The sequence below is a fragment of the Cyprinodon tularosa genome, unplaced genomic scaffold, assembly GCF_016077235.1.
Source record: "Cyprinodon tularosa strain WSP-4 unplaced genomic scaffold, ASM1607723v1 ctg1138, whole genome shotgun sequence".
Classification (NCBI taxonomy): Eukaryota; Metazoa; Chordata; class Actinopteri; order Cyprinodontiformes; family Cyprinodontidae; genus Cyprinodon; species Cyprinodon tularosa.
Window position 1 is genome coordinate 1647 of NW_024037935.1, and position 27512 is coordinate 29158.

The 27512-nt window shown below is 39.7% G+C and overlaps 1 protein-coding gene across 2 annotated transcripts; it reads right to left on the bottom strand.

The window, feature by feature from the left end:
• Positions 1-1395: 1395 nt before the first annotated feature.
• LOC119795521 (ADP-ribosylation factor GTPase-activating protein 1-like) lies at positions 1396-25824 on the bottom strand. Of its 2 annotated transcripts, none has more exons than XM_038303564.1 (10): positions 25614-25824; positions 18734-18800; positions 16001-16110; positions 14459-14630; positions 10909-11009; positions 10733-10819; positions 8954-9068; positions 8805-8861; positions 8666-8698; positions 1396-1586 (listed from the first exon to the last, which is right to left on the bottom strand). In XM_038303564.1, the coding sequence occupies exons 2-10, from the start codon at positions 18791-18793 to the stop codon at positions 1476-1478; spliced, it is 846 nt and encodes a 281-aa protein (XP_038159492.1). In that variant the 5' UTR covers positions 18794-18800; positions 25614-25824; the 3' UTR covers positions 1396-1475. The 2 variants fall into 2 exon arrangements, with proteins under 2 accessions (XP_038159492.1, XP_038159498.1); XM_038303570.1 differs by lacking the exon at positions 1396-1586 and adding an exon at positions 8396-8464 and having other exon boundaries at positions 25614-25823.
• Between the last annotated feature and the right edge of the window lie 1688 nt (positions 25825-27512).

Genomic DNA, 27512 nt, shown 5'->3' on the forward strand with positions numbered 1-27512 from the left:
GGACCAGTTCCTGTGGCTCATGTCAACTTTTGTCCCAAAATAAAATGGCTGTGATTACAATACCGTTTTCTTTCGTAGTTGCTTTATGCATTATGCTACAGCAACTAAAGATACTTACTATAAATTCTCTTACACACTCATCTATAGTCCTAATAAATTTGAAGGGAGCCGTGCAACGAGTAACTGAGCTGCTGTCTTTCATTCCAAGCATTTACAATAAGTTTATATTCAAAGGAAAAATAAACTAAATTTACAACAACCTACTTCATGCTTATATTATATTTCTTCAACCATAATATTTTGTATAAATCCTTTTTTTTTTTTTGTAGAATCTTAGTGAAGCGGCTGTTCCAACCACTGCATTTCCGAATTCTGCCAAGTGGTGCCATATTTCCACCAGTGAATAAAGTGAATGTGATTGGTCGATTATCGAGGGGGCGGGATTGTTGTGGTGGAAAGTTCGCAATCAAGTTTAATTGTGGCCGGTTTGTTGGAAGCATCTTGCTAACCAGTCAGCAACTTAGTGCTAGTAGGTTCCCAATGGGAAATCCCATTGGGACCAAGTAGCACTAAATTGGTGACTTAGAAACGACACTGTCAAGGAACGCTATGGACAGCGGAAACATGCAATAGGAGGAGAGTTTATTGTCGGAGGTCGTGGATGAGTCTCCTCCATCATCCATTTTTATCTAGAGGAGGAAAGCGGGGACGAAGATGTTGTGGAAGAGGACGCCAGGGAGGCAGAAGCTTGGTTTGGTGTAGAAGGCTTCCAGCCGTCCATGTTTGAGCCCTTGCCTCGCAACGCTGCCAGTTCTGTTAGCTCTACGCCTGCTGAAGACACAGACGTCCATCCCCGTGAACACTGGGACGGAACTCAATGGGGAAGGACATGATTCTTATTTCTTATTTCAACCGTTGCGTATATTAGCTGCGACATATAAATCAAGATGCTATGACCGAAATAATTTGATTGACAGATGACCGTTGATATATGATTGGGCAAATTTAGGTGTTCAGGCTGATGTATAACTAACTGGCCTGCATAAGATAAAAAAAAACAAAGCTTTTAAGACAGGATCTTTTTTTAAATAGAAACATTCTAAATTTTGGGAAAATATTGTCTGATAAAAGAGTACATTTATATACATGTTTAAGCCAGAATGATTTGACATTTAAATATGACTTCCCTACGACTTTAAATCATACCTGACAGAAAATGAAATCCCAATATCAGTCTGAGATCCCAGGAATAAGACAATGTGTCTTAAAACTTCTGTGTACTCGAAGCTCGATGGTACAGAGACTTAGCAGATGTCCAGTGATTCTCTACCCTCACTGGAAGAAGATATACCGTTAAATTAAACCCACAGATTTTGTCGTTTAATGTAGGCTGGCATTGAGCAAAGATGTAGCAGAGACTAACATAGGAGAGAAAAAGAGCACATTCACATCTGAAGCTGTTTGTTTTTTTTTCTCTAGAAAGCACTGCAGCCCACCACCAAAGCAACAACCTCAGACATAGATGTTACCTTCTCTTGGGTGGGTTTGATAACATTCTCATTTATAGTCTGTCCTAACTCTGTGGCCTAGTTGAAAGTCAGAGAGGAGAGTTCGATTTAATTAAAACACATTTCAACATCCACATTTGTGTAAAACACTGAGCTGCTTCCCCTTCAGATGCATTAAAACACAGACCACTCACAATGACACAGAAAAAGCTCTAGAGGGCGTAATGGTGCAAAGAAAGAGGTGACGTAAGCTTTGCTTTCTAAGGATTCATGTCCAGCCTGATCAAACTCAGGCTCCTCACTCATGATTCACTTGTTATCAGGGGGAAGTTTAACCTTTTTTGTATTTTCTAAGATGAAAAACCTTTTCTGGAAGAAATCTCTAAGAAAATATGCATAATATGATTTTCTGACACATGCAACCTTAATTTCTGATATTTTTAGCTTTTTTTTTACAATAAGGCTCCCCTTACAGATGATTAATTTTGTATAGGTTTATTACTACTTAATCTGGAAATGCTTCAATCTATTCCTAAGTGTTTATTATAAATTAATTAATTAATGACAAGCAAGAGCTAAAACTGACGGGTTCCTTTCCAAATGTTTAGCCTAATATTTTTCAACTGTGCTTTTTAGATTTATCATTTTTAGTTTACAGATTAATTACTAAAACATCTTTAAACTTTTTATTAGCCATCTATAAGGTGGGCCTTACTGTAAAATGTTACCAATTTAATCTGATCTTTTTTTTATGTTTCAAAAAAAATCACAGTGGGGAATTATTTTTTCTGTTTTTAAAACATAAATATAATAATTTAGTATTGAAAAAAAATGTAATGCTATGTTCAGACCGCATGCGCTAGAGGCAACGGAAGCAGCTGGTTTACAAAGTCAATGGTTGACACGCATCACGGCGCAACAAAAGGTCCTGCAGCGTGTTTTGATCAGCATGAGCAAAGCATCTGAGCAGACGCGCCACGAAAGCAGCAGCTGCTGGAGTTGGAAAACTTGAACTTAAGCTGCTCGATGCTCCACATCAATCAATCAGAGAAGCTGATCTGGGAGATGGCAGGGAGACAGACACAGCACTGCTCATGCAGATCGCTGTGATCACTCCTCTGAAACAGCTTATTAAAGGAATAGTACACCCAAAACATGATCAGCCTTCATTTTCTACTCACCCCCATGCTGAACAACACTCTGGAGTACTTTTTTGATATCTCAAATGCATCTGGAGATCTGGGAGGCTTCTTGCTGTCTGCTGACATTCAAATAATGGAGGTGCCCAGCGCCCGAGGCAGAAAGGTCCATAAAAGTCCACAAAAAACGTGTCAATATTCCTCCATACTGCTCGTCCAATGTATTCCAAGTGTCCTGAGTGGGTAGCGTCCAGAATTTACTCGAAACGAAGTCATTTAGAATGTTTTTAGAGCATAAACAGTAGTGTATAGGATTTCCTGAAAGCGCGCACATGCGCGCTCACGACGCTACGGAAGCCGGCAGACCAAACCAGCGCATTCAGCTCGGCAAAGAACTCATGCTCTTCCTCAACACTGAAGTCCTCAGACATTTTTCTTTCGTTGTTTCTTTCTTTGCACAGGTAAACGGCGCATTTCTTCTTCTACGCTTGCATTATCGGCAGAGCAGACGCTGAATGCGCACTTTCATCTGGTTTGGTCTGCCGGCTCGTGAACGCGCTTTTAGGAAATCCTATACACTACTGTTTATGCTCTAAAAACATTCTAAATGACTTCGTTTCGAGTAAATTCTGGACGCTACCCACTCAGGACACTTGGAATACATTGGACGAGCAGTATGGAGGAATATTGACACGTTTTTTGTGGACTTTTATGGACCTTTCTGCCTCGGGCGCCATAGACCTCCATTATTTGAATGTCAGCAGACAGCAAGAAGCCTCCCAGATCTCCAGATGCATTTGAGATATCAAAAAAGTACTCCAGAGTGTTGTTCAGCATGGGGGTGAGTAGAAAATGAAGGCTAATCATGTTTTGGGTGTACTATTCCTTTAACGTCTAAATTAACTTAAAATGCCGAAGCCTGCCGGCAAAATATGTTCAGTTTCATTATTCTGGTGCCTGCAGTTTGAATTATATATGTGTTAAACAAAGGCCGCAAAGATTAGCGGAAAACCCCACAGAGGCGACTGGGCCAGAGGCTGCTGGTGAAGAGGATTTCCAGGGACAGAGCACCACCAGTGTACAGAGGTCTGAGCGGCTCCGACAGTGAAATAATGTTTGAAGGCCGGATGGTAATCTTGATGAACCGACTGCACAGATTAAGTTTTCAGGTGGACTTTCTCACTTAAAACATATTAAAATTACTTTCTATCCACTTACAACTAGCCTGATAAACCAGACTAAATGTAAGATTAAATGTGGCATTTATTCTGGCCACGATGAATGAGACAATGGAATATTGTTCATGAGAACAACCCGTTGTTTTTCAAACCATGTCTGTGCCTACTGGAGAACGCTCTGGCCTATGAGGGCAACTGACTATGACGTAGTAAGTGCGACAGAAAGCTGGTGGGGGAGTGTAAACAAACAGCCCGTCGGTAAACCGGCGAATACGTCCTTCTTAGAAATGAATGAGCGTAGAGCCTCTCCCTCCTCACGTTTCAAAGAAAACCCCAAGACTATTACCCCATTTACACTACCCATGAAAAACCGATCCATGCCGAGACCGGTCCGAGCTTGGATCAGTTAACCAGGCCGAGCTCGGTTCTGACGACCGTTTACACATCATGCTATCTCGGTTCCTCGACTCCTCGCCTCCTAGTGACGATCTGCGGTATTACTGCCAGTATTGAAGGAGGAAATCAAGCAGTTGCTGGCGGTAATGCACCAAAAGTTGTCTGCCAAGAAGAAGAAGACAAAGAAGGAGAGAATCAAGCAAATCAAAATGGCGGGGCCCGTCACATTCAGAAAGTTAAGCTTGATTATTATTGCTGTAGTTCGGTGTTATTATTTAAAATGCCATTATTTAAAATGTTGTGTGGAGAAGATTTCGATTGTTGTTTATAGTTGTTCTTCTGTTTTGTGTTGGTAGGCAAGCAACTTCCTGAGGGGCATTACCGCCAACTACTGGAATGGAGTGTGAATCGGGATGTGCAGCCAGACGGAGATGATGCGTTCTGCTCATGCGCTCTTGTTATCAGAGAACCGAGCCAGGGAAAAACCGAGCCGAGCCCACCTCTGGAACTGGTCTGCAGTTAGCGCGGTTCAGTTTAGTTTGCTTTCCATTTACACACAATAAGTTATCTCAGTTACTGAGCTCGGACCGGTCTCAGCACGGTTTTTCAAGGGTGGTGTAAATGGGGTATAATCCTTCCAAAACTGATCCCAAAGCTGAGTCAAACGAGAACTGTTCAATAGTTGTTGCTATCTTCCTTTTTGTGCTTTCTCCAGCGTTGTGCAGCTCGGTTGTCATGCCCTCAAAACCCCGCCCGCTTTGCATCCAGAAATTCAAAACCCATATCTGCATTGTGATTGGCCCGCCAGTTCTAGGTCGTGGGGCTTTGATGGAGGCTAGACCAATCACAGGCAAAAATGATTTTGGCTGCTGGCGGGTGGGGCTAGTTTACTAGACTAACTTACTACACCAAATATAGCAAAGCCGCTCTCTGCTATTGAACACAAGACACTTTACTGGACGCGCTTCAGGAGCGTCAAGGACGCTTATTACGCGTGTTTCACCTTAATGTGTACAAGCATCAAAAATTAAAGCTGCAGTCTGTAACATTGAGAAGAGAGCAGACTTCGACTGAAAATTTGAAGAAAAACAGGTTTCACGCCACTCCCCCACCCTCTCTGCTTCACTCATGCCCCACCTCCAAGTCCACCCCTCTCACAGCATCTGCGCGGCTACCGCATGCGACCAGAATCATCCAAGCAGCGTACACGGCATGGAGTGTGGACCGGTAAGAGCGATAACACTCACCTCCAAGCAGCTAGATATAAGATGCTGGTTATACCGAAGTTTGCCGTGTAAGCAGTTGTCAGCAGGGGCAGTAAGGGCAGTTTCTCTTTCGCTGGTGGCTGTCGCTCCGCCATGACTTCCACGCGCGTCCTCCTGACTGCTGCAGCCGGGCGGCAGCGGCAGGTTAAGCATTGAGAGGGGGGGGGGGGCGGGATTCAGCGTGGGTGAGCTGTGATTGACACTCCATCAGACGCTCCTCTGGCTGTGATTGGTTGTTTTGACTTGTCCCGAATTATTCTTTCCAGATTGAAATACAGGCAGTAGGCGGAACCAATTGAAGCAGTTTTTTTCACAGGTTACATATCACATGTACTGCTGTCTGGGCATAGGGACAGTTTTAGCCAATATGACAAAAAAGTGATTTTTAAAAACTTACAGACTTCAGCTTTAAGCAGAAGAAATTTTGTTGCCGCTTCCAGTGCTTGCGGTCTGAACGTAGCATCAGAGCTTTGATAAATAACTATCACACACACATTTTTTTTTATACAGACATCACTTTTTGTCACTTAAGCTGGAAGATTGCGGGCATTTCTGGAGCCTCTGGCTGCCTCCAAACCCTATTCTGCATCAACTACAGAACCTTTTCTCTGCATCGTCATGGAAATGCACATTAGTCCGTTTTGAGGGTTTATCTCGGCGTTTTGCACCGAGCAGTTTCTAAGGATGAAACAATGCCTCATGTATGCTTTTACTTTGAAGTCTAAATTCATAAGTGAAGACAGGAAATGCTAAGCCAGCTAACGGTAGCTGGAATCAGAGAGGGTGCTGATTAGGGATGGGAATCGAAAACCGGTTCCTGTTCAGAACCGGTTCCGTATTTTCCGATTCCATGGCATCGTTTGGCAGCTCGCTGAACGATTCTTTTTTCGATTCCCGAAGCACCAGAGCCTAGAGCGCCGGCTCTGGGGAGCACGACTTACGTCACGTTTTTTACGTACGTTACGTAAGTTACGCAAGTTACGCAAGTTACGCAATTTGGAAATAACTATTCGAGGAGGAAGACAGCGAGCTGCGGTCACTTTATGAATCAAAGCCCCGTCTTTCCTTAGCCCAGAGGGTAGATCAGGAAATCCAGCTCTATAAAAGCTTGCCCTCCATCCCCTGCAGGGATAGCGCCACACTGTGGTGGTGGAACAAGCAAGATACGCTGCCCTTGCTATCTGGACTGGCTGAAAACTACCTCTGTGTGCAGGCTTCCTGCACCCCATCCGAGAGGGTGTTCTCCACGGCTGGAGACACCATAAGCCCTGAAAGATCCTGTATCCTTCCAGAAAAAGCAGATATGCTCATCTTTCTGCAAAAGAACTGTTAATTTTCCCTACTACTGTTTTATAATTAGTATTTTTTGTTATTTAAAATAGGTTATTATCCCATCATTTGTTATTAGACATTGTTGGTTATTAAGTTTGTTCTTGTATTCATTTTTCATTTAAACACAGATGTTACTCCAGTTTCACATTTCCTGTGGACATCTTGATCTTGTTGAGTTTGTAAGATTGTGCAATAGTTAAGTAAACAAAGTTGATTCTGATAATCAAACTGTTTGTTCTCCTTTTTCCCCCAAATTGGAATCGAAAAAAGAATCGATAAAGAATCGAATCGTTTCATAGAATCGAAAAGGGAATCGGAATCGTGAAAATCTTTTCAATTCCCAACCCTAGTGCTGATGCATTCAGTTTAACATCAAGGTGACCTTGATTCCTACGGTGAACTGTTAGTTCCAACGTACTCTAAATAAGACCAGAATGTCAAAGATAAAATGTTCACCATGTGATAAAAAACAAAACACAGCAGATGTTCCAGACCAAGGTTTCCTGGTTCTGCTGGAAGGTCCAAGCAAAATATTGAGCACTACTTTAATTTAACCATTTAAACAAGAAACAACAAATTGAATCAAAATAACCAGTCTTTTATCTATATACGATTTATTTTGAAACAGAAAATCCAAATAATGAACCCTATAAAGATTCTATTCATATATGATCCATTTCAGACTTTTTAGATAAATATAAGATCGCTGAAAACCAAAAGCTTCACAATCCAATATAATTCAGCTTTTAAAAATTAGCAAATTAACTTAATCAAAAACATAGAATAAATGCATAAATATTTCAATTATGTACCGAGGACTAAAGATCAGATGAATTATGATTAATTATTGAAAAAACGAAATGTAATGAAACAGAATTGTTGCCTCAAATAATGATGTAGACTAAAAAACATTTATCACATGCATAAATAATTTAACACATTAAAAAAGTATATAATTATGTCAATAATTAATAAATGTATTGGCATGTGCTGCAACATGTCAGTTTATTTCAGTCTCTCAGCCTTTCTCATCAACATCAGAAATGTAGACCAACCAATCAGAAGCTAGCCTCTACTTCTAGTGAAAATTACAGTTATACATTTTTATTTAATAAAGTTTGAATTTTTTGGATTGTTGAACTTTTTGGGGAATTTATAAAGATCTTATCTACCATGTATCCACTACAGAGAAGGAAACTAGAATCCAGAGGGCTGTAACAGGATGTTTCCCATGCCATTACACCTCTTTACATCTTAATGTCTTAAAGGGACTTAAAAGACAAAATAAAAGGTCATGCATAAATGGATAACCCATTATATTTGGAGGTGAGAGAACAGTAGCTCATATCCATAATTAAAGGTGGGAGTTAATTGCAATCCTTATCGAATATTACGTTTATGTCCCAATAAATATCGAGCATCAGGACATAAACTCAAGGCACCAACACCAGCAATGCTTTGTGTTATCAAGCAGAAGCACATTAACATCCAAATAGGTCATATTTTGCAAAATGGTTCCAGGTTTAAAAGCTGCTTAAATAAAATAAAATAAAAATGGAGCAGCCTTAAATAAATGATGTGCAAAAAAGGCGTCATGCAGCCATAAACTGCTTTACCGGTTCAGGGGGGGCTTTATAGCCCCTTAACTTTATCCAGGGAGGGCAGAGAGATATTAGTAACATCATTATCACAGCCTTCGAGTGTTTAGAAAAACTTCTATGACACAGCTAATAAATGACAGCATTTCCATGCTAACAACCTCCCCAAGCTAGAAGGAATATTTCCATACAGCTGAATGAAAAGCACAAGGGAAACTTTAAAAAGGGACTCTGACATAATACCCTTACCTTTAAAGTTGCTTGGCTTGCCAGTTTAGTCGTCTGTTTAAGTGGAGAGAAAAAAAATAAGAAACAGGATAATAAGTCTTGCATGTCTTCCAAAGGGAGGTTACTTTAAAGCTATAATGAATATAAAATAGTTATTTACATTATCTTTAGCAATTGAAGCAAATTTGGTGGCACCAACAGTAAAATTACTCCAACCCTGCAAAACAAAGCAAAAGATTTAAAACAGTCGTATCTAAAACACAGCTCAGTCAAATCAATCTAAATAAATGTTGATGCATGATGACATACTGAGTAAATTGAAGACATTGCATTGTTCAAGAAGTCGTCATCCTTCTTCTCTGGGGTTACTGTGTTGCCAAAGCCAACATAACGATTCTCTTGGTTCCCACTGTAGCCCCCCCCACTGAAGGAAAAACAATTAATGATACCAACCGACTGGGGATGTAATTATATAATCAATTTAAGATTAATAGCTGGATTCAAATTCGCTCCAGCTGATCAATTAATAATGTCCATTCAGAGGAAATTTCTCTAGTGTTGTAATGATACTTCCATCCACTAGAGAGCGATGGGGGTTAAAAAATAAAATTGATTGATTGACTTTATTGCTCTCACAGTGGAGAAATTTACTGGTTAAATCAGCTCAAACAGACAAAGGAGAAGAAGAAGAAGGTGCCAAAGGAAGAAAAATGTGCATAAGGTATATACAGTATATACAGAGCGTCCACATATGATAGCTTTTTGTTTTATTTATAGTAAGATTGTTATCCAGGGTTATTGCATCACGAAGGAGTATTAGGGCCAGGCTTGAGATTTTTAATAAAGTTGTAAAATTACAAGAATCCTGTCGTAAAATTACAAGAATAAAGTCGGAATATTACAAGAATAAAGTCGTAATATTAAGAGAATACAGTCGTATTTAATGACAACTCTTACAAAAAGCACTATCTTCCCCTAAAATGAGGAATGTGGAGCATCATGTGAAGTTATACTTTGACTCTGGTTTGACAACTAAGGAAATATTTTAGCACCAGCATCAAATTGGCCAGCAGGTCAAAGTGGACTCAGGTTGCTGTTTGGTGGAGCTGGTCAGCCGTCATCTGCTGGTCGGAGCTCCAAGCTTTCTTTCTGAAACGGGTTGTGGCATAATGATTTCATTATCGTAATGTTACAACTTTATTCGCAAAATAAAAATTTAAATCTCTAGCCTGGCCCTTATACTCCATCGTAATTGCACATGGTGTTTACATGGGTATTTATATAGATGGATATTTATATTTACATATATAGTTCTTGCACAGGGTATCAAATAGTAATTGCTATTGTTAATCTTGATATTCTTTTATACAAATTTTGATGAATCAGTATATAATTCTCTTGTTTATCAATGCTTATACAACTAAATACAATCAAAATATCACAGGCTGACATTAGTCTGCACAATGGAATCTCAAAAAGAGCATCAAGTTGGTGCTTTTTAAATATATGTTATATCATATATGGTATATATTTAAAGGTGCTGCTAAAAGCCTAAATTCCAGCAAACGTCACCAGATTACACTCAAAATAGGGAACTTCATGGAAACGAATAGTCTGGAAGTATGTTTGAGACAAGCACACGCCGTCTTGTAGTTGTAGTTTTCCCATCTCTGCTAAGTTGAAATCATAAGTTTTCCACATATTTTTATGTGTTATTTTATTCAGTAACCCAATAGGTTCCTGTTTTGTTGCATCTTATAAATATGTCTGGATTAATCATGTGTTTAACAACTTTATTGTTTATTCAGTCGTTTTATTTAATAAAGATGTTTTTAAATAAAAATGTTTTTTTTTTTATTCATCATATAGTAAAAACATAATTAGGCCTTTAATGTTAACAGAAAGATCCGCTTGATAAAAGAGAAAACTTGAGATTTTTAAAAACGTCCACTTATCAATTACGCATTGGTCGATTAAAAACTTTAAAATGTGTTTATTAATCGATCATTTGTATCCTGAGTACCAGCATATCAATTTACAATAAAAAACAAAAAACAAAGAAATAACGAGGAAACATTGTTTTTTTACCTTTGATAAGAGTTGACGTCGTCACTCAACCAATCCTCAAACGCCTTGTCATTAGAACTGACCTGGGTCTGACCCGATCCTCCAGATCTGGATTTAAACAGTAGGAATTCACGCATTTTAAGACTGATTCATGTCGATTACAGCACTGACGTGTTTAAATGCTGCAGATAAGTTACCTGTGAGAGGATGAAAGGCTTGACTTGGGTTGCGGAGGAGTCCAGTTTTTAGCAGTGGATGTATCAATGGACCACTCCTTACCTTCAGCTAATGTTGCTACCTGTATAGGAAATACGAAAATATACTTTGAACACAGCTGTACTCATTTCCATGCTGTAACTTGCAAAACTATAATTACGCAGAAAATATTTCACATTATGTTACATTAATACCACAAACTCTGATGCATTTTATTAAGATTTTATAAGATAGATCAACACAGAACTGTGAAGTAGAAGAAAATGATGCACAGTTTACATTTTAAATTAGACTTGGACAGATTTATTTTGTCATTTTGTGTACAAGAATGTAAACAAAAAGAAATATCGTTAAGAACAGCTCTCCAGACAATTTCATTTTTTTTAAAGTGCAGCCTTGAAAACAGTAAAAAATACAGAAAAACAGTAATATGAACATTTGACTGTATATTTAAAGTTCTAACATTTCATTTCTTTTTTAAATCATAAAATACAATAAAATAACCCATTTTACAAAAACATTCAGCAGTCTAATGGCAGACGGGAAGAAACTGTTATGGAATTTAAATCTATAAGTGTAACATGTTTGGGGTGAATTGTATTGTACTCAGCTCCAGTGAGTAGGCACTTTATAGGAACTTTTGGGAAAGTCTTTACCAGCATTTCACATGTAAAGGGATTTTTTTAAATAAGTGTACCTGCCCTAAACTGAGCAGGTAAGGAAGACGATTTGTCATTAAAATAAAGATTTATGTTTGAAATTATATTAAAAAGAAGAAAAAAAACTCCCATTATACGGAAAAGGATTAGGGCCACTGAAAAAATAAAAAAGTTAACTGATTTTTAAATTTTATGTCAGTATAATATGAGAAAAGTCAGAATTCTGGCTTTTTTTCTTAGAATTGTGGATCTTAGTATAGATGGGCACCATGAAGGAAGAGTTGGGAGCACTCAGCTTCACTGACAAAGATGTGAGTTGTTTGGGAGGACCAGTGACACATTGGTGGAAAATGACAGAGTTAGGCGAGGGGTCCCCGGTGATAGCCTCGTGAGACCATCCTGATCTCACGAGCTTTCAAGGTTTCACTGGCAGATCAGTCTGGAGACTCTCCGTTAAAGAAAATTTGGAGCCGTTCACCAAACGAACGTCCAATCAGCGTTGGCTTTGAGGCGGGTTGAGGTGTGACGCAACGAGAAGCGCGACAGTTCAGTCTAAAGAACATGGCGGCTTCAGCCGATGAAACTAGCGTTAGCGTGGCTATCGAGCAAGTTTTATCGGAATTACAGAGTATTTCTTCACTGAAAGAAGAGCAAAACGCTACTCTGGAGGCTTTTCTCAGAGGAAAAGATCTTTTTGTTCTTCTCCCGACTGGTTTCGGCAAGAGTAGCCTGGCTTGTGGTTGTGTTTTCGTTGTCGCTCTGTTAGTACGTCATATGCTTCGTTGATCTGATTGGTTTATTTGGCCCGTCTATCACCAACATAGGCCAATCAGCTAACCAGTATTTTCGCCACTTCCCAAAATTACTTCAACGGAAGGTTTCCAGATGGATATGCGGAGTCAGGTTACCCCGGTGATGCTATTTCATCACAGGAAGAGCAGAAGGTGATTAAAACAAGAGAGCTGGTTTAGCGTCTAAAACAGACATGGATATGAGTGGATGCTAACATGTTTGTTAGCTGTCAGAATTCACTCAGAATTCTGGGATTACATCCAGAGTTCAGACTTTCTTTCCCATATTAAACTAAAATAATATTTAAAAATCAGTTAACTTTTGAGCCTGACTAGCTGTCAGAATTTAGTGCCGTTCAGTTCTGAAGAAAAAAAATCAGAATTCTGACTTTTTTCCCTATATGAAACTGAACTAAAATTTAAAAATAAGTTAACTTTTTTTTACTTTGTTCAGTGGCCCTAATCCTCTTAAGATAATTACATTAAATTAGTCTGCATAGTATCTAATTATCAAAAGGGCAAAAATAATTATTATATTGGCAAAATCATCTTAAGGGCAAAGAAACTTATTTTAAGAAACGTTCACTCATTTAATTTACTTAAAGGAATAGTACACCCAAAACATGATTAGCCTTCATTTTCTACTCACCCCCATGCTGAACAAAACTCTGGAGTACTTTTTTGATATCTCAAATGCATCTGGAGATCTGGGAGGCTTCTTGCTGTCTGCTGACATTCAAATAATGGAGGTCTATGGCGCCCGAGACAGAAAGGTCCACAAAAGTCCACAAAAACTTGTCAATATTCCTCCATACTGCTCGTCCAATGTAATCCAAGTGTCCTGAGTGGGTAGCATCCAGAATTTACTCGAAACGAAGTCATTTAGAATGTTTTTAGAGCCTAAACAGTAGTGTATAGGATTTCCTAATAGCGCCCCCATGCGCGCTCACGATTCTACGGAAGCCGGCAGACCAAACCAGCGCATTCAGCTCGGCAAAGAACTCATGCTCTTCCTCAACACTGAAGTCCTCAGACATTTTTCTTTCGTTGTTTCTTTCTTTGCACAGGTAAACAGCACATTTCTTCTTCTACGCTTGCATTATCGGCAGACCAGACGCTGAATGCGCACTTTCTTCCGGTTTGGTCTGCCGGCTTCCGTAGAATCGTGAGCGAGCATGGGGGCGCTATTAGGAAATCCTATACACTACTGTTTATGCTCTAAAAACATTCTAAATGACTTCGTTTCGAGTAAATTCTGGATGCTACCCACTCAGGACACTTGGATTACATTGGACGAGCAGTATGGAGGAATATTGACACGTTTTTGTGGACTTTTATGGACCTTTCTGTCTCGGGCGCCACAGACCTCCATTATTTGAATGTCAGCAGACAGCAAGAAGCCTCCCAGATCTCCAGATGCATTTGAGATATCAAAAAAGTACTCCAGAGTGTTGTTCAGCATGGAGGTGAGTAGAAAATGAAGGCTAATCATGTTTTGGGTGTACTATTCCTTTAAGGTTTCCTTTGCAGGTTCTTTGAAAACTTGCTGAAGCTCAGTCAAACTGGATGCTTTAAACAGCTCTGTGTTGCTCCTCCTTGGTTTTATTTAAAGGTGTCAGATTTGGGGAGGATGTATACAAGTGCACAACACACCTTTAGAAAAATCCAGTAGAAAAAATTAGCAAAAATGTTTACCAGTGTTTTTTTTTTTTCTTCAACTATTGTTTTTCTTATTTTCCCCACAATTATCTTAAAATAACATTTTCCTTTTTTTATTTCTGTTTTTCTGATGTGTTTTACAGATCTGGAAAATACAGCTAAAGCAAAATGCAAATTGTAAAAATCTGTTTAAAAATAGAAATAAAAATAAAAAACAGAGGTGGCATATGCACAGCTAAAAAAAGCTAGACTTTTGTCACTTTTTCCTTTATTCAAATATTGATGCAGTTTGGAAGCTAATCTTTGTTTTATTTTCAATGAATCAATACTAAATACCTGTTGAGGTATTCGAGTCAAACACAAAAAACAGCAAGGAAGGTCCTTTCCATATCTGATTTATTATGGCCAGTCATGATGCCCACCTTGTCTCTGAAGAGTGCGGCGGCTCTGCTGTTGTACTTCTCCTGTAAGGTCCAGTTCGGGTCATAATCATCTTGGAGTTCTAGAAAAAGGCGGAATTTCCCATTTCCCCCAGCCTTCATTTTCTCCAGTTCAATATCTTTCCACTTGTCCATGGTGACAGAGCGCACGAAACTGAAGGGACAGAGACCAGTTATAACCATATGCTTTGGAAGTAGACATTAAATAAACAAGAAATCATAAAGAACCTGAAAAAACAGATCAAATAAATATCAGATGTCTATAATAGGGGGTTTTCAGTGACGTCACTGGCCAGCTCCCGGTCCGCCATCTTGGGTGGCATATTATCGTATATTAAATATATCATGTCGCGAATGGATAAGTACGCCAGCACGCTAGAGCCATCAGATCATGGAATATATCTGAGGAAATGTTCGGTGATCGACCATATGGACCCCTATGCCCTCCACGGTGCCTTGTTTAGCACTAATCCAGATGATTGGCCAAATGTAGAGCATGGTGACATAGTTCATTACCTGGTATTCAGTGAAAACCCTCTGCACACTCTTGAGGAAATGAGAGCGTACAAGGGTCTAGAGGCTCACAACCAGTTCACATCTGGTTGGGTACGAGATGTCGAAGTGATGTACATGAGGAAATGGCCATCATACGTGGACGGGTGAGTTTTAATAAGATGGTAAAAATGTAAACAATCCGACGCAGGGCTCGCTATGCTAGGTGGCTAACGGCGGGCGGTGCGCGAACAGTTCCAAAGCTACAAGTCCTTGGAGTCTCATGTGCAGTTTACGAATGGATGGGTTCAGGAGCTGCAGCTCATAAAGCCAGCAAACAGTGCTAACCGTTAGTGCTAACAACCACTCAGGCATGTAATGTACTTTTAACTAGCTGCTATGTGTTTCAAATGTTTGGTTAGTAACGTTAACTGCCAAACCTCCCTAAACCCTCCGGGTTTCTCACATATTTGAGCCTTTTCCCGCTGGTTGAAATCAAGTTAAGGTGAAATTAATCAAATTAAAACACGGCTGAGAGAGGGAGTCCAGTACGCGGTAGTCATAAGCAGTAGTCTGAGTAGCGGCGGCGGAGGCAGTCAACATTGCGGCCACGGAAAGTAATACGTCATGACGCCCAAGCCCTATTATTAATATATTCTTACATGTTTTAAATGCTTGACAGTTAATTACCTGTGACAAAGTGAGCACTGCAGACTCTGGCGTATTCCGGCTTAACACCGTCCAAATCGGACCTGGATATCCGTGTCAGCCATAGGTGACGGCGTTGTTCAGATAGCTGTTTTGTTTTTTCACATTGATTCACGATTACGGCTGTTATGCGATAGAAAGAGCGTTGATCTCCACCTCCACGGGCCGTGCAACCAACAATTACACACGATTTCACCATTTTTCACTGTCAATACTGCCTAAGGCTGCCTCCCAATATGGCGGACGCGCTGAGTAGTCACGTGAGCGCGACGTCACCTGAAAACCCCCCATTGAACAAAGCCATGCTGTATCCCCGTCTCTTACCTGAGGTGCACTCCCAGGCCTCTGTGCTTTCCAGAACACTCCAGGCAGATCCAAATGCCATATGTCACACTGACCCACTGAGGGTTAAACGCGCCACACTCAAAACAAAGCTGGGAAGAAAAAGATTGATGGGAAAAGATCAAATTAAATCAGTAAAAGTGGTTTTCCTGTATTTCTACCACATTCTGTGAGAACTCTAAGTCAGCTAGTCACCAAGTTGACATGGTATCAATAATACCAGTGTTATCATATTTCTTATTATTGTTAATTTTTTATTTATAGATTATTTGTAGATTAAAGAAATAGCTCAATCTTAAAATATTTTCAAATTGTGTTACAATTGCCTCATTTATTTGCACAATTGTTTAACTAATAGTTTCAGAGATTCTGTTGAGAAATCATAAAAAAATGAATGGTTTTCATTTCTTTAATTATGCAGCATTTTTTTTCGCCATGGTATCGAAAATACCATAGGGAAAGCAAAGGCTTGTTTTTGCTTAGAAAACATGCAAATTGAAACGGACAAACGGGTCCACTCCTTAGGAATGGGCGATTTTTGGGTTCTTTGTTAGCCTGCAATGCCTGATGCCTGTCTATGTCTATGATTTCAGGGTTTATGAAAGGATCAAAGCGTTTATCAGAATCCCTCATACGCAAAATGCTTTCAGCTTTCCGAAAGGCGAGAGTCACCTGCCCTGCACATCTCAATCAAATTCTGCAGAGCTCGTTTTGGAGTCAGCTGTGCTGAAACATAGACCATGATGTATCCTGGAGGCCTGGAGTTTGAGTGCCACTGCTATAAAACTAAGAGGCGGTTTGCTATTGGATGAAATCAACCTACCGTATTTTCACGACTATAAGGCGCACTTAAACGTCTTTTTTTTCCCCTCAAAATGTGCGGTGCGCCCTTTGGTGCGGTGCGCCCTATGTGTGTTGTAACTGCGACTTTTGAGACCACCTCATTGAGGAGATGATGAAAGAGTGGCTAAATGTAAGGAGACCAGGTGTTTTTTTTCCACTCATCACCATTAATCTGTGACTCCATGCGTGCCCATCTCACAGCTGATGTGAAAAACATGGGGAAACAAATTAACGCTGTGCTCGCTGTTCAACCGCTCGACATCGGTGTGAACCGGACCCAGCAGGTGCAGCAGAAGCAGCGAGTTTACATGCAAAGTCAATGGTTGATGCGCGTATAGGTGCAGCAAAAGGTCCCACAGCGCGTTTTTGTGCAGCAGGCGCAGCGCGTCTGGAGCGTTTCAGCATCTGCCAACGCGCTGCTGCTGCTCGAGATGGAAAAATTTAAGTTTTGCTGCTGGACGCGCCGCATCAACCAATCAGAGAAGCTGATCTGGGAGCTGACAGCGAGACAGACACAGCGCTCTGATGACATATGATATTAAATGAAAAAGGCTGGGTGGATGAGGAGATGATGAAAGCGTGGCTGAGGCAGGTGTATGTGAGGAGACTAGGTGGTTTCTTTCCCCGCATCACCATCGCTGCGTGCCCATCTCACAGCCGATGTGAAAAAAAAAGGTGAATCAAATGAACGCTGTGCTCCCCGTTATCCCGGGGGTCTGACAAAGGAACTTCAACCGCTCGACATCGGTGTGAAGCGGCCGTTCAAAGTAAGGCTGCGAGCGGCGTGGGAGCGATGGATGACAGACGGAGACCACAGTTTCACGATAAGTGGAAGGCAGCGCCGGGCAAGTTACGCCACCGTTTGCGGATGGATTGTAGACGCTTGGGCTAACGTGTCTGCTGGCTCTGTTGTTCAAGCTTTCGCAAAAGCCGGCATTATTTCTGAGGAGCCGCCCGGCACGGAAAGTGACTGACAGCGAAGAAAGGGAAATTGGCATGTCTGATTTAGTGCAGCTGTTTATTTCAGAAACAGAGGATGATGACTTTGATGGGTTTGATTAATACTTTGTAATAAATACATGAATAAAGCACAAACATACTCAGTTTTGCTGCCGCTCTATTTTTCTACCTGAAAACTTAATTCAACAGCAGCCTCTGGGCCGGGTCTCCTCCTCTTCACCGCGGTGGCTGGCAGGTGTTTTTTCATCTAATAATCTAAATCTTGCAACTATATTTGCTGTGATCAGTGGGAATAAAGTAGTTTTAATATGTTTTTAAGTGAGAAAGTCCACCTGAAAACTTAATAATTGCAGTCAGTTCATCCAGATTATCTATTTCTGTCGGAGGCGCTCAGACCCCCACATACCAGCGCTGCACCGACAGTAGAAATCATTTCATCAGCAGCCTCTAGGCTGGGCAGCCTCCGGGTTCACGCGGCTGCTGGCAGGTGTTTTTCATCTAAATAATTTAAACTGCAGGCACCAGGATACCGGTAATAAAAGCGAACATATTCCGTCGGCAGGTTTCAGGATTTTAAGTTAATTTAGGAGTGATCACAGCGCAGTGTCATCTGCGATGTGTCTGTCTCACGGCCAGCAGCCAGGTTTGATTAATACTTTGTAATAAATACATGAATAAAGCACAGTCATACTGAGTTTTGCCCCCGCTGTATTTTTAAATACGCAGTAGAGGTATTTAAAGGTAGTAGAGGACATGTACCTGTATATAAAAACGCGCCCTATAGTCCGGTGCGCCTTATGTGTGTGTTAAATATAGAAATGGGACACATAACTGAGAGTGCGCCTTTTAGTACGGTGCGCCTTATGGTCGTGAAAATACGGTACATGAAAACCCCACAATGTGAGGACTTACATTATTCTCCTCCTGGGTTCTCACTTCCTTCAGAACTCTTCGGGTCCTTGGACTCGCCATGATGACACTGAAAGAAAGTTTGAACAGATCAACACAACAATAAAACAAACAAACATAATAGGATCCTGTAAAAAATAAACAGGCATACATTTCTAGCGTTACTTCTGATACCGTTCAATAATTATTCTAACAGCCAAGGACTCAAAATGCAGTGTCAGAAAATGAAAAGATCCTTAAAATGTTATGAACTACACCAGGGGCGTCTCTAGGTTTAAGAGACAAGGGTGGCTCAGCCCCTAGCATAGCGCGCGCAGAAATTTTTTCAGTGCACCTGCTAAGGCGTTGTCTAAGACAAGGGTGTAACTTTGTGTTGAAAGTTGGTGGGGGACGGCTCATAAGGAAAGGGAGCTACCTGCGCGACGCCTTTTTTTTTTTTTTGTTGGAAAGGATAAAGCCAAAAAAATGCGAATAACATTTATCAATTTAATGCTTACAGTTGAAAACATAACTGTTACAATATTCACTTATATATTTTGTGCAAAAAATATCACATAAATCTAAACAGACAGTACAAATCAAAGAAATCAAATAAATATATCAATTTTGTAGAACATTTATTGACAGTCAATTTTGGGTCACTTTTTAAAATTAATTTACTTTTAAACCAGGACTCGGACAAGATCTTATGGGGCCTTAAGCAGAATATGATTAAGCAACTCCGTCTTTCTGTCAAGAACATCCACCAGCAGGGTATCCAGGGGGGGATTTACCATTAGGCAATACTAGGCAGTTGCCTAGGGCTCCAAGTCCTGGGGGCCCCATAAAACTCTGTTTCCATGTATGGTTAATACAACTAATCCTTATTTGTGCACATTAATTATGTTTTTGATAAAAATCCTTTGGCTAAAATGCCATCAGAACGCTGATAGAGAGGAAAAAGGGACAAGAAGAGAGGGACAAAACCTAGAACAAATAATGGATGTCTATTCTATTAACATTTCTCTATCTGTAGAATGGGTCTGTTATATGGGTTTACTTCTCAGGGGCCCCCCTGCCTGTCTTTGCCTAGGGCCCCAAATTTCCTAAATCCGCCCCTGAGGGTATCAATACTGATTTGATAGAATCTGGGAGAGCGGACTATGTTCAACCATCCATTTTCTTTAACCTTATCCCTCAGTGGGATCAGGAGGTGCTGGTGCATATCTCCAGCCACGTTCTGGGTGAGAGGTGGGATCACCCTGGACAGGTCACCAGTCTGTCGCAGTATGTTCAACCAGCTTAAAAGTAATCGGTAATCAGATTTATTATTTGCACTTTTACTAAGTGAACTTTCTAACTCCCCTAAATCTGAAATTCCAATGCCAAAATTGTTTAAATCTTTTATCTTTGGACCCCCTGCAGAGTGACGTCACACCTGCAAGATCCTATCCATACCTTCCTGCTAGATTGCAAAAAGCAGATTGCTCATGAGTTGTCAACTTAACACGCTAAATCTTAAATGTACGTGTACATATAAAAGAAAAAGGGGCGAAGTGCTTGCTACTGAATGGCAACACTATCAAAGTCAGGAAAAAGTTTTAAGTAAAGCCGGGATTAAAACAGTAGCTACAAGAAGCTTCAAATAAAAGGTGTTCTTTATGTTCAACCTAAACACCAACTCCGATAGACCATCAGTAGAGCAGGTGTTTAAATTAATCAATCACTGCTGCGAAAGCTTATAGCAGTGAAAGCTAATATACCACAGCCATCACTTAATAAACGCAAAATAAACAACCCTCTAAAAACGGAAAACTGTAATGGACTGAAAGTCCTGTTTTTTATGTGGGAAATTATTTGCGTGTGTTTTAGTATAATTCTGATATATTGGCGCTGTTGTCTGTTTCTATGGCAACGATACTGAATGTAGTGTAGCCTAGAGACCTGCATGGGTCGAGTTTTACCAACCCGCACCCGCCCGAACCCGTTAGGATGACTACCGAACCCGACCCGTCACCCGCGGATATCTTCAATTCAAATCCGAACCCGACCCGTTGATATTTAACCCGCAACCCGACCCGTTAACCCATCATAGGCTATTGTACGCTGTGCTGCACTCAGTGCCTGATTAATATAACATTTCTGATGTCCATAACAACACACACGCATAAAACAAAATCACCAACTACCCGCCCGGACTAAAAAAATATCCGCCCGACCCGTTTATTTTTTTTTTTTTGTATTTTTCGCGGGTACCCGACCCGTTGCAGGACTCTAGTGTAGCTGACATAACAGTTTTTTTTTTCCAACGGTTCAGTTATATTTTAAATACGGTATTAACTTATTTTTACACTATTCTCTATTCTTTTACTACTTTAAGTCTCTCCTGACTAAAATTAGGTTTTAATATTTCCACAAGTCCCTCTCACCTGCAAGTCTGAGTCCACTTCTGTCCCTGAAGCGACAGGTGTTATGGGGAGAGGGCGGAGGGGGGTGATGGGGAGAAAGCGAGAGGCAACAGATTCTTTTTTCTGAGTTTTTTGTCGGGGTTTGTGGACGGTGAGCAGCGGGGAGAACTTTTTTGATTTTCTGAGGAGCGGCATGAATGGGGTTTTAATCAGATATACACAGCACCGAAAGCAAAATACGTGTACAAAATATTGGTGGGGACATGTCCCCCTACCGGTCAAGATTGGTGGGGACATGTCCACACCAGTCCTTAAGGAAGTTACGCCTATGATTGTTCAGATTAACTTGTCTTCTTTATGGCTTTTATTCGGTGCTTTACTGCATTTGTTTTGGGAAAATATGAGGAAAAAATAAATTCAGAAAATATATATTTTTTTTTAAATCGCAAAATAATTATAGGGTGGCTAATGCCAAAGAAAGGATGACTGAAGCCACCCTTAAATAGGTCTAACGACGCTTATGAACTACACTATAATGGGGGAGACTGCTGAAGCTGACCTGACGTTCTACAGAAACATTGACACCATGTTCCCATGAGTTCCTTGCTCACAGAGCAACGCAAATAACGTTTAGGGGAGGAAAAAAGTATGGTAGGATAATAAAGAGCATTCAGTGGCGCCAAGGATAACTTCAACCATGAGAGGACCGAGAAATCAAAGGCCATCAAGAGTTTGGAAGAAATTCACTGGCTGTCAACTGTGGATGGAAGACGGTGCATAAATTACTTTTTAATTCCTTGAATTACGTCAGAACTGATTCAAAAACAGTGAGATGATTATTTAGAGGACATTCTGTACCGATGTTGTTGTGAGGAACCCGTCTTTATAGATGGAAAAAAAAAAAAGATCTGAAAAAACAAAACATCTAGATATGAACATTTCAAAAATGTAAAAAATTAAAAAAGGTTTTGAGACTAACTGCTGTTTTCTCAGATTGTATATATATATATTTAAACTTTTTTACTTTTTAATTTTTTTTCCTTTTATCCATTTTTACCAACCTTATTTTTTACTTTTTTTAAATAAAAAATTTCTGCTTTTCTAATTGCGTTTTACAGATGTTCTTTTCACTTCTTGGGGGCGGGCTTTCAGCATGGACAAAAGAAACAACATTTTTATTAGTGAATAGATGCATCAAACGCAGGTTTTTTTTATTGGGCTTAGAATAAAGAGAATTTGATCGCTGGACTGCAATTTGAAAAGAATGCAATAAAAAAAAGAATCTGTAAAAAAAATATTTTTTCAAAATTAAATCAGAGAACATAGAAAGGTTCCTCTAAATATTTTTTTAGTAAGAAGTTTTTTAAAGTTTCATTTCTAATTTTTGTCTTTTATTTCGACCTATACAATGCGACTGCTGGGTTTGAAGCACAAAGTCACTGCAGACACCTACTAGGAACTAAAACAGCATTTCAGGCTTCCCTCTTCTGAGCTTTATAGATGCTGATTGCTTTATTCTAGATTATTTGTTACCTGTCAGAAATACCAGCTTTAAGGCCCTGTCACACCTTGCCGATTTAGCCAGCGTATACCTGACGTCCAAGAATCTCCTAAAAGGCTGCCATACGCTGCACTTTCTATGTATGTTTTCAATTTTGGGCAAAAAAAAACAAAAAAACAACCAAAATCAGCTGGCTGATATATCGGTCCGTCTCTAGCACACTTTGATTAGAATAATCCAGTTATCAGAGATAAACCGACACATCGCCTGGCTGACATTAAGCAGATATTTGTGTTATTTTCTTGTTTCACATTCACCGATTCACTGGTTGATTAAGCAGCCATGCCTTGAGATCAGGTGAAGTCTGTCTGCTAGTTAATCTGCTACCCACTGTTAGTGATGCGTTTGATTTAATTCAATGTTTCTTTGTGTTTAAATTAAGACTTTTCTAACAGTTGTTGTCACTGTGTTTTTTTTTTCCTGTCAATAAATGAAGAGAAAACAATATTGTCAAAAATCAGCAGCACATATCTGACTACCTGCTGTAAAATTCCTTGATCGAATAGAAATGTGTTGAGATCAGTGCTGCAACTAACCATTATTTTGCAAATCCATTAATCTGTAGATAATTCTTTCAAATAATTGATTAATAATTGGATAGCAAAAGATTCCTTACAGAAGAGTCTTTAAGCAATCAAAAAAGGTGACTCAAACTTTTCCACTTGATCAGTTCTGGATAGAGCATGGTGACAGACATTTTTTTTTAAATACAATTTTTATATAATTACTGCTCTAAGAGTGTCGCTCTCTGAGATGATGGCATGTTTTAGAGTCTCTAACATTAATAATTAGGTCTAAGTAATCATGTGAATTGTTTCTCTGTTAGTTTAATAGTTAAACTTTTATGTGGTTCATTATTTAAACAAATTATTCCATCATCTATTTTATAAAATGAGGACCTTTAATTCTCTAAATACTGATGTAAATCTTCATTTACTGACTTCAAGCAGTTACTCAGATTTAGATGCCAGAAATAAACCTGAGTACAAAGCGGTTAGTCTTAAACTATTAGTATGTAAATGTAATCATACCTTGTAAATTTAAAGCTGCTTTAAGAAAATCTATTTTTTTTCAGTAAAATAAATATGAAAAATATTCCTTTATGTTTATAAATTCAATACAATAATAATGACAGAATATGAAAAGCATCTCACCCAGTGCTCCCTGAACACACTTTGAAACAGCTGTAGCTTCATAACCGCGAAACCACATCGAAGCTCCAGATGTGTGAGTGGGTGGTTGTACTTGTTTATGTTACCTATTTAGCACCGTTTTTGGTATATTTACTAACCTTCTGAAAACCAACAGGCCTTATAGGGAACAAAGGCTGGTCCTAATGTGGTGGGCCCTCATTTTTAAAACTTAGAGAGTCAGCTTGGAGGCATAGTGTGAATTAACTTAAGGTTAGAAATTCCTGATAATGTTTGGGGTAAATGTCAATGTTAGGCATAAATTCAGTCACTAAGATGACTCAATATCATCTAAATACAAACGCGTGTGCATGCATTGGTGGTGGGGGGGTACAGCAAACAAGCGGAAGTATTTTAATAATTAAAGGGATTCCCCTGCTTCTGTATTCTTTTTTAAGCTTGTTTATAGTTTTATTCAACTGAGATGTGTTTTTCTGAAGTAAAAGGGTTATCAAAATATCATAATTGTTTTATTTTAAATAGTTATATTTGTAGCAAAAGGAAAAACAAAAATATATAAACTTTAACTTTGTTCAATGTGCCAATATGTGAAACATTATATTTTATTCAGATTTTACTCTTAATGCAGCAGATGTCCTGATCAATTAAACTACAGAAAAGCATCTACACTGTGACAAAAAAACAAGACTCAAAAAAAGGCATACATTTCTGCTCCCCCATTTCCATATACAAGAATGGAGCGACCCTTTCAAATCTGGTAAAATATCCAAAGATGCAATATGGAGTAGCGGGAGGAGCAGATAGGGGAGATGAAACTGAGCTATGAAAGCAGAGTTCAAATGTAAGGAAAGAAAAAACAAAAACTGTAAATAATATCTGAGCCAACCTCTGATGTTTAATCGCTGCATGTTTTCTGATGAGCCCAAGATCTCACAAAAGACTCATGGATAGATATCCGTTTAAAAAACATAAATATAGCCCCAATATTTGTTTTGCCCATATTTCTTTAAATGGGTAAAGGAGCCCTACATATTATATCAAATGTAAATAATTTAATCCAAAAATAAATTGATTAGTTTTACTGTATTTCATATAAAGGCTGCCCTCCACCATAACCTGACAACACACAAGACACAAAATCAGCTGGAGCTAAAAGTTTAACTATATATATATATATATATATATATAGTGTTATCTTTAACTATTTATTTAGTGTTAAATCTTCATTACATGGGACATAACAGGGGCAAGGGCCAGTGTTCTAGGGGCACTGGTCCCCATTGGCCCCTGCCAGTCCATCTAGTATCAAGAAACATTTATAGAATATAAAACACATACGGCTGTCAGCTATTTGCGGCATTCCTCTGTGTTTTTAATCCAAACCAAAACTGAATCCTATATGAACAATGCAGAATGCAGATTTTATTGCGTTTAACAAACACTTAAAGGTCAGTTTTAGATGCACTGTTTTTGGAAACCATGTCTACATTCATGCAATCATGAGTCGAGCTGGTTTTCGGATCATGACGTGGAAAATCGAAGTCATCCTTTTTTTTTTTTTTTTTTGGCCTCTACTCTGATGTAGTCAAAGCTTTTCAATAAGGATGAAAACCTAGATTAATCAGATTTAAGTCAATCTCTTTTAGCTTCCGGTGAAATGTTCGACATTTAGTCATTGAATAATTTACAGTATATCACTAAAAATCTGATTTTTAATACGGTTATCGAACCACTAGGGAGGTCTTTATTTCGGAGCTAAGGCTAAGCTAACCGGCCGCTGTTACCTGATGGGAAACAACCAGGACGCCGCTTCTCAGTCTCCACGCTCCGCCGCTCTAATCTATTGTGGGTTTGGTTCCGTAGCAGATTCACGGGCTGTCACAGGCTGTATAAGGCTCCCAATTAAAAAGCACCGACGTTAAAACCGATGGCCATGTTCCTGTTTGCATACGTTGGCACAGCAAAGCATCACGGGACAATTCTGAATTCTTCTTCCTTAACGTGTGAAAGCAGCCATTAGATGCACTATGGACACCTGCTGGACGCAACGTGTTACTGCACCTCTACTGCAGTACTGACTCTCTGGGACTGAGATCTAACAATAAAAAGTACTTGCCCCGGGCAAGCCTTGTCATGCACATCCTTGTGACAGTTGGCATATGGTGTAATTTTATATTTCTTCAAACTGTAAAATCCTTCCAACAAACTAAATTACAAACTAAATTACGATAAATACGATGTTCCTCTTATATTTGGTGAATTTTTATTTCATTATTTTGCAAAAATATGTTGCGGTGCATGATGGGGTTTTGCATCTAAAGGCCCACGTTTTCCCCTCTTACCTGCATTGTTGCCAGGTTGGGATGTTTCCCAACCAGGCAGTTTAGTATTGGCCATTTATGGGAAAGAAATGTTTTTCTTTAGACTTATTGCCTAAGAGATCAATATACTTTGGTTCAAATTGGGAGAGATTTTGTACATCCAGGCGGTTTCTGTTTGGGCTGGTTTGGGCTGGAAATGTTTGTCAGTGACATCTGGCAACCCTGCTGATGTGAGTGTGGACGTTACTCAGCAGCAGTCACTGTTGTGTCTGTGTTAATGACCAAACCCAGGAAAACCGCATTATAGAAGTCTTGGTGATGGTTGTTGTGTGATGCTTGAATTTAGATCGGTTAATCCACAATGTCTATTCGTATTACGTACGAAACGAAGTTTATCATGTTTCACATTTGAGGCCCACACATTTAACTGTGCTTTTATTGATGGAATGCCTGTTTGGGGGTCACTGCCCTGGGGCCCCAATGACCACGGGCACCACTGATGCCTTGACCTTCCAGGTTTTCTCCAGCTTTTCTCTGAGCCCCTGGTATTTCTCTAGTTTCTCATGTTCCTTTTTCTTGATGTTGCAGTCACTTGGTATCGCTATGTCATCATAACATCTTTCCTCTGCTTTTCGTCCACCACCACAATGTCCGGTTGTTTTGCCATTACCATTCGGTCCGTCTCTTTACTTTGGTGTTTTACACTACATCAGATGTCAAGTATAGCCTGTTAGATTAAAGAAATAATACACCCAAAACATGATTAGCCTTCATTTTCTACTCACCCCCATGCTGAACAACACTCTGGAGTACTTTTTTGATATCTCAAATGCATCTGGAGATCTGGGAGGCTTCTTGCTGTCTGCTGACATTCAAATAATGGAGGTCTATGGTGCCCGAGGCAGAAAGGTCCATAAAAGTCCACAAAAAAACGTGTCAATATTCCTCCATACTGCTCGTCCAATGTATTCCAAGTGTCCTGAGTGGGTAGCGTCCATAATTTACTCGAAACAAAGTCATTTAGAATGTTTTTAGAGCATAAACAGTAGTGTATAGGATTTCCTGAAAGCGCGCGCCGGCGCGTTCATGACGCTACGGAAACCGCGGCAGACCAAGCCAGATGAAAGTGCGCATTCAGCTCGGCAAAGAACTCATGCTCTTCCTCAACACTGAAGTCCTCAGACATTTTTCTTTCGTTGTTTCTTTCTTTGCACAGGTAAACAGCACATTTCTTCTTCTACGCTTGCATTATCGGCAGAGCAGACGCTGAATGCGCACTTTCATCTGGTTTGGTCTGCCGGCTTCCGTAGCGTCGGGATCGCGCATGTGCGCGCTTTCAGGAAATCCTATACACTACTGTTT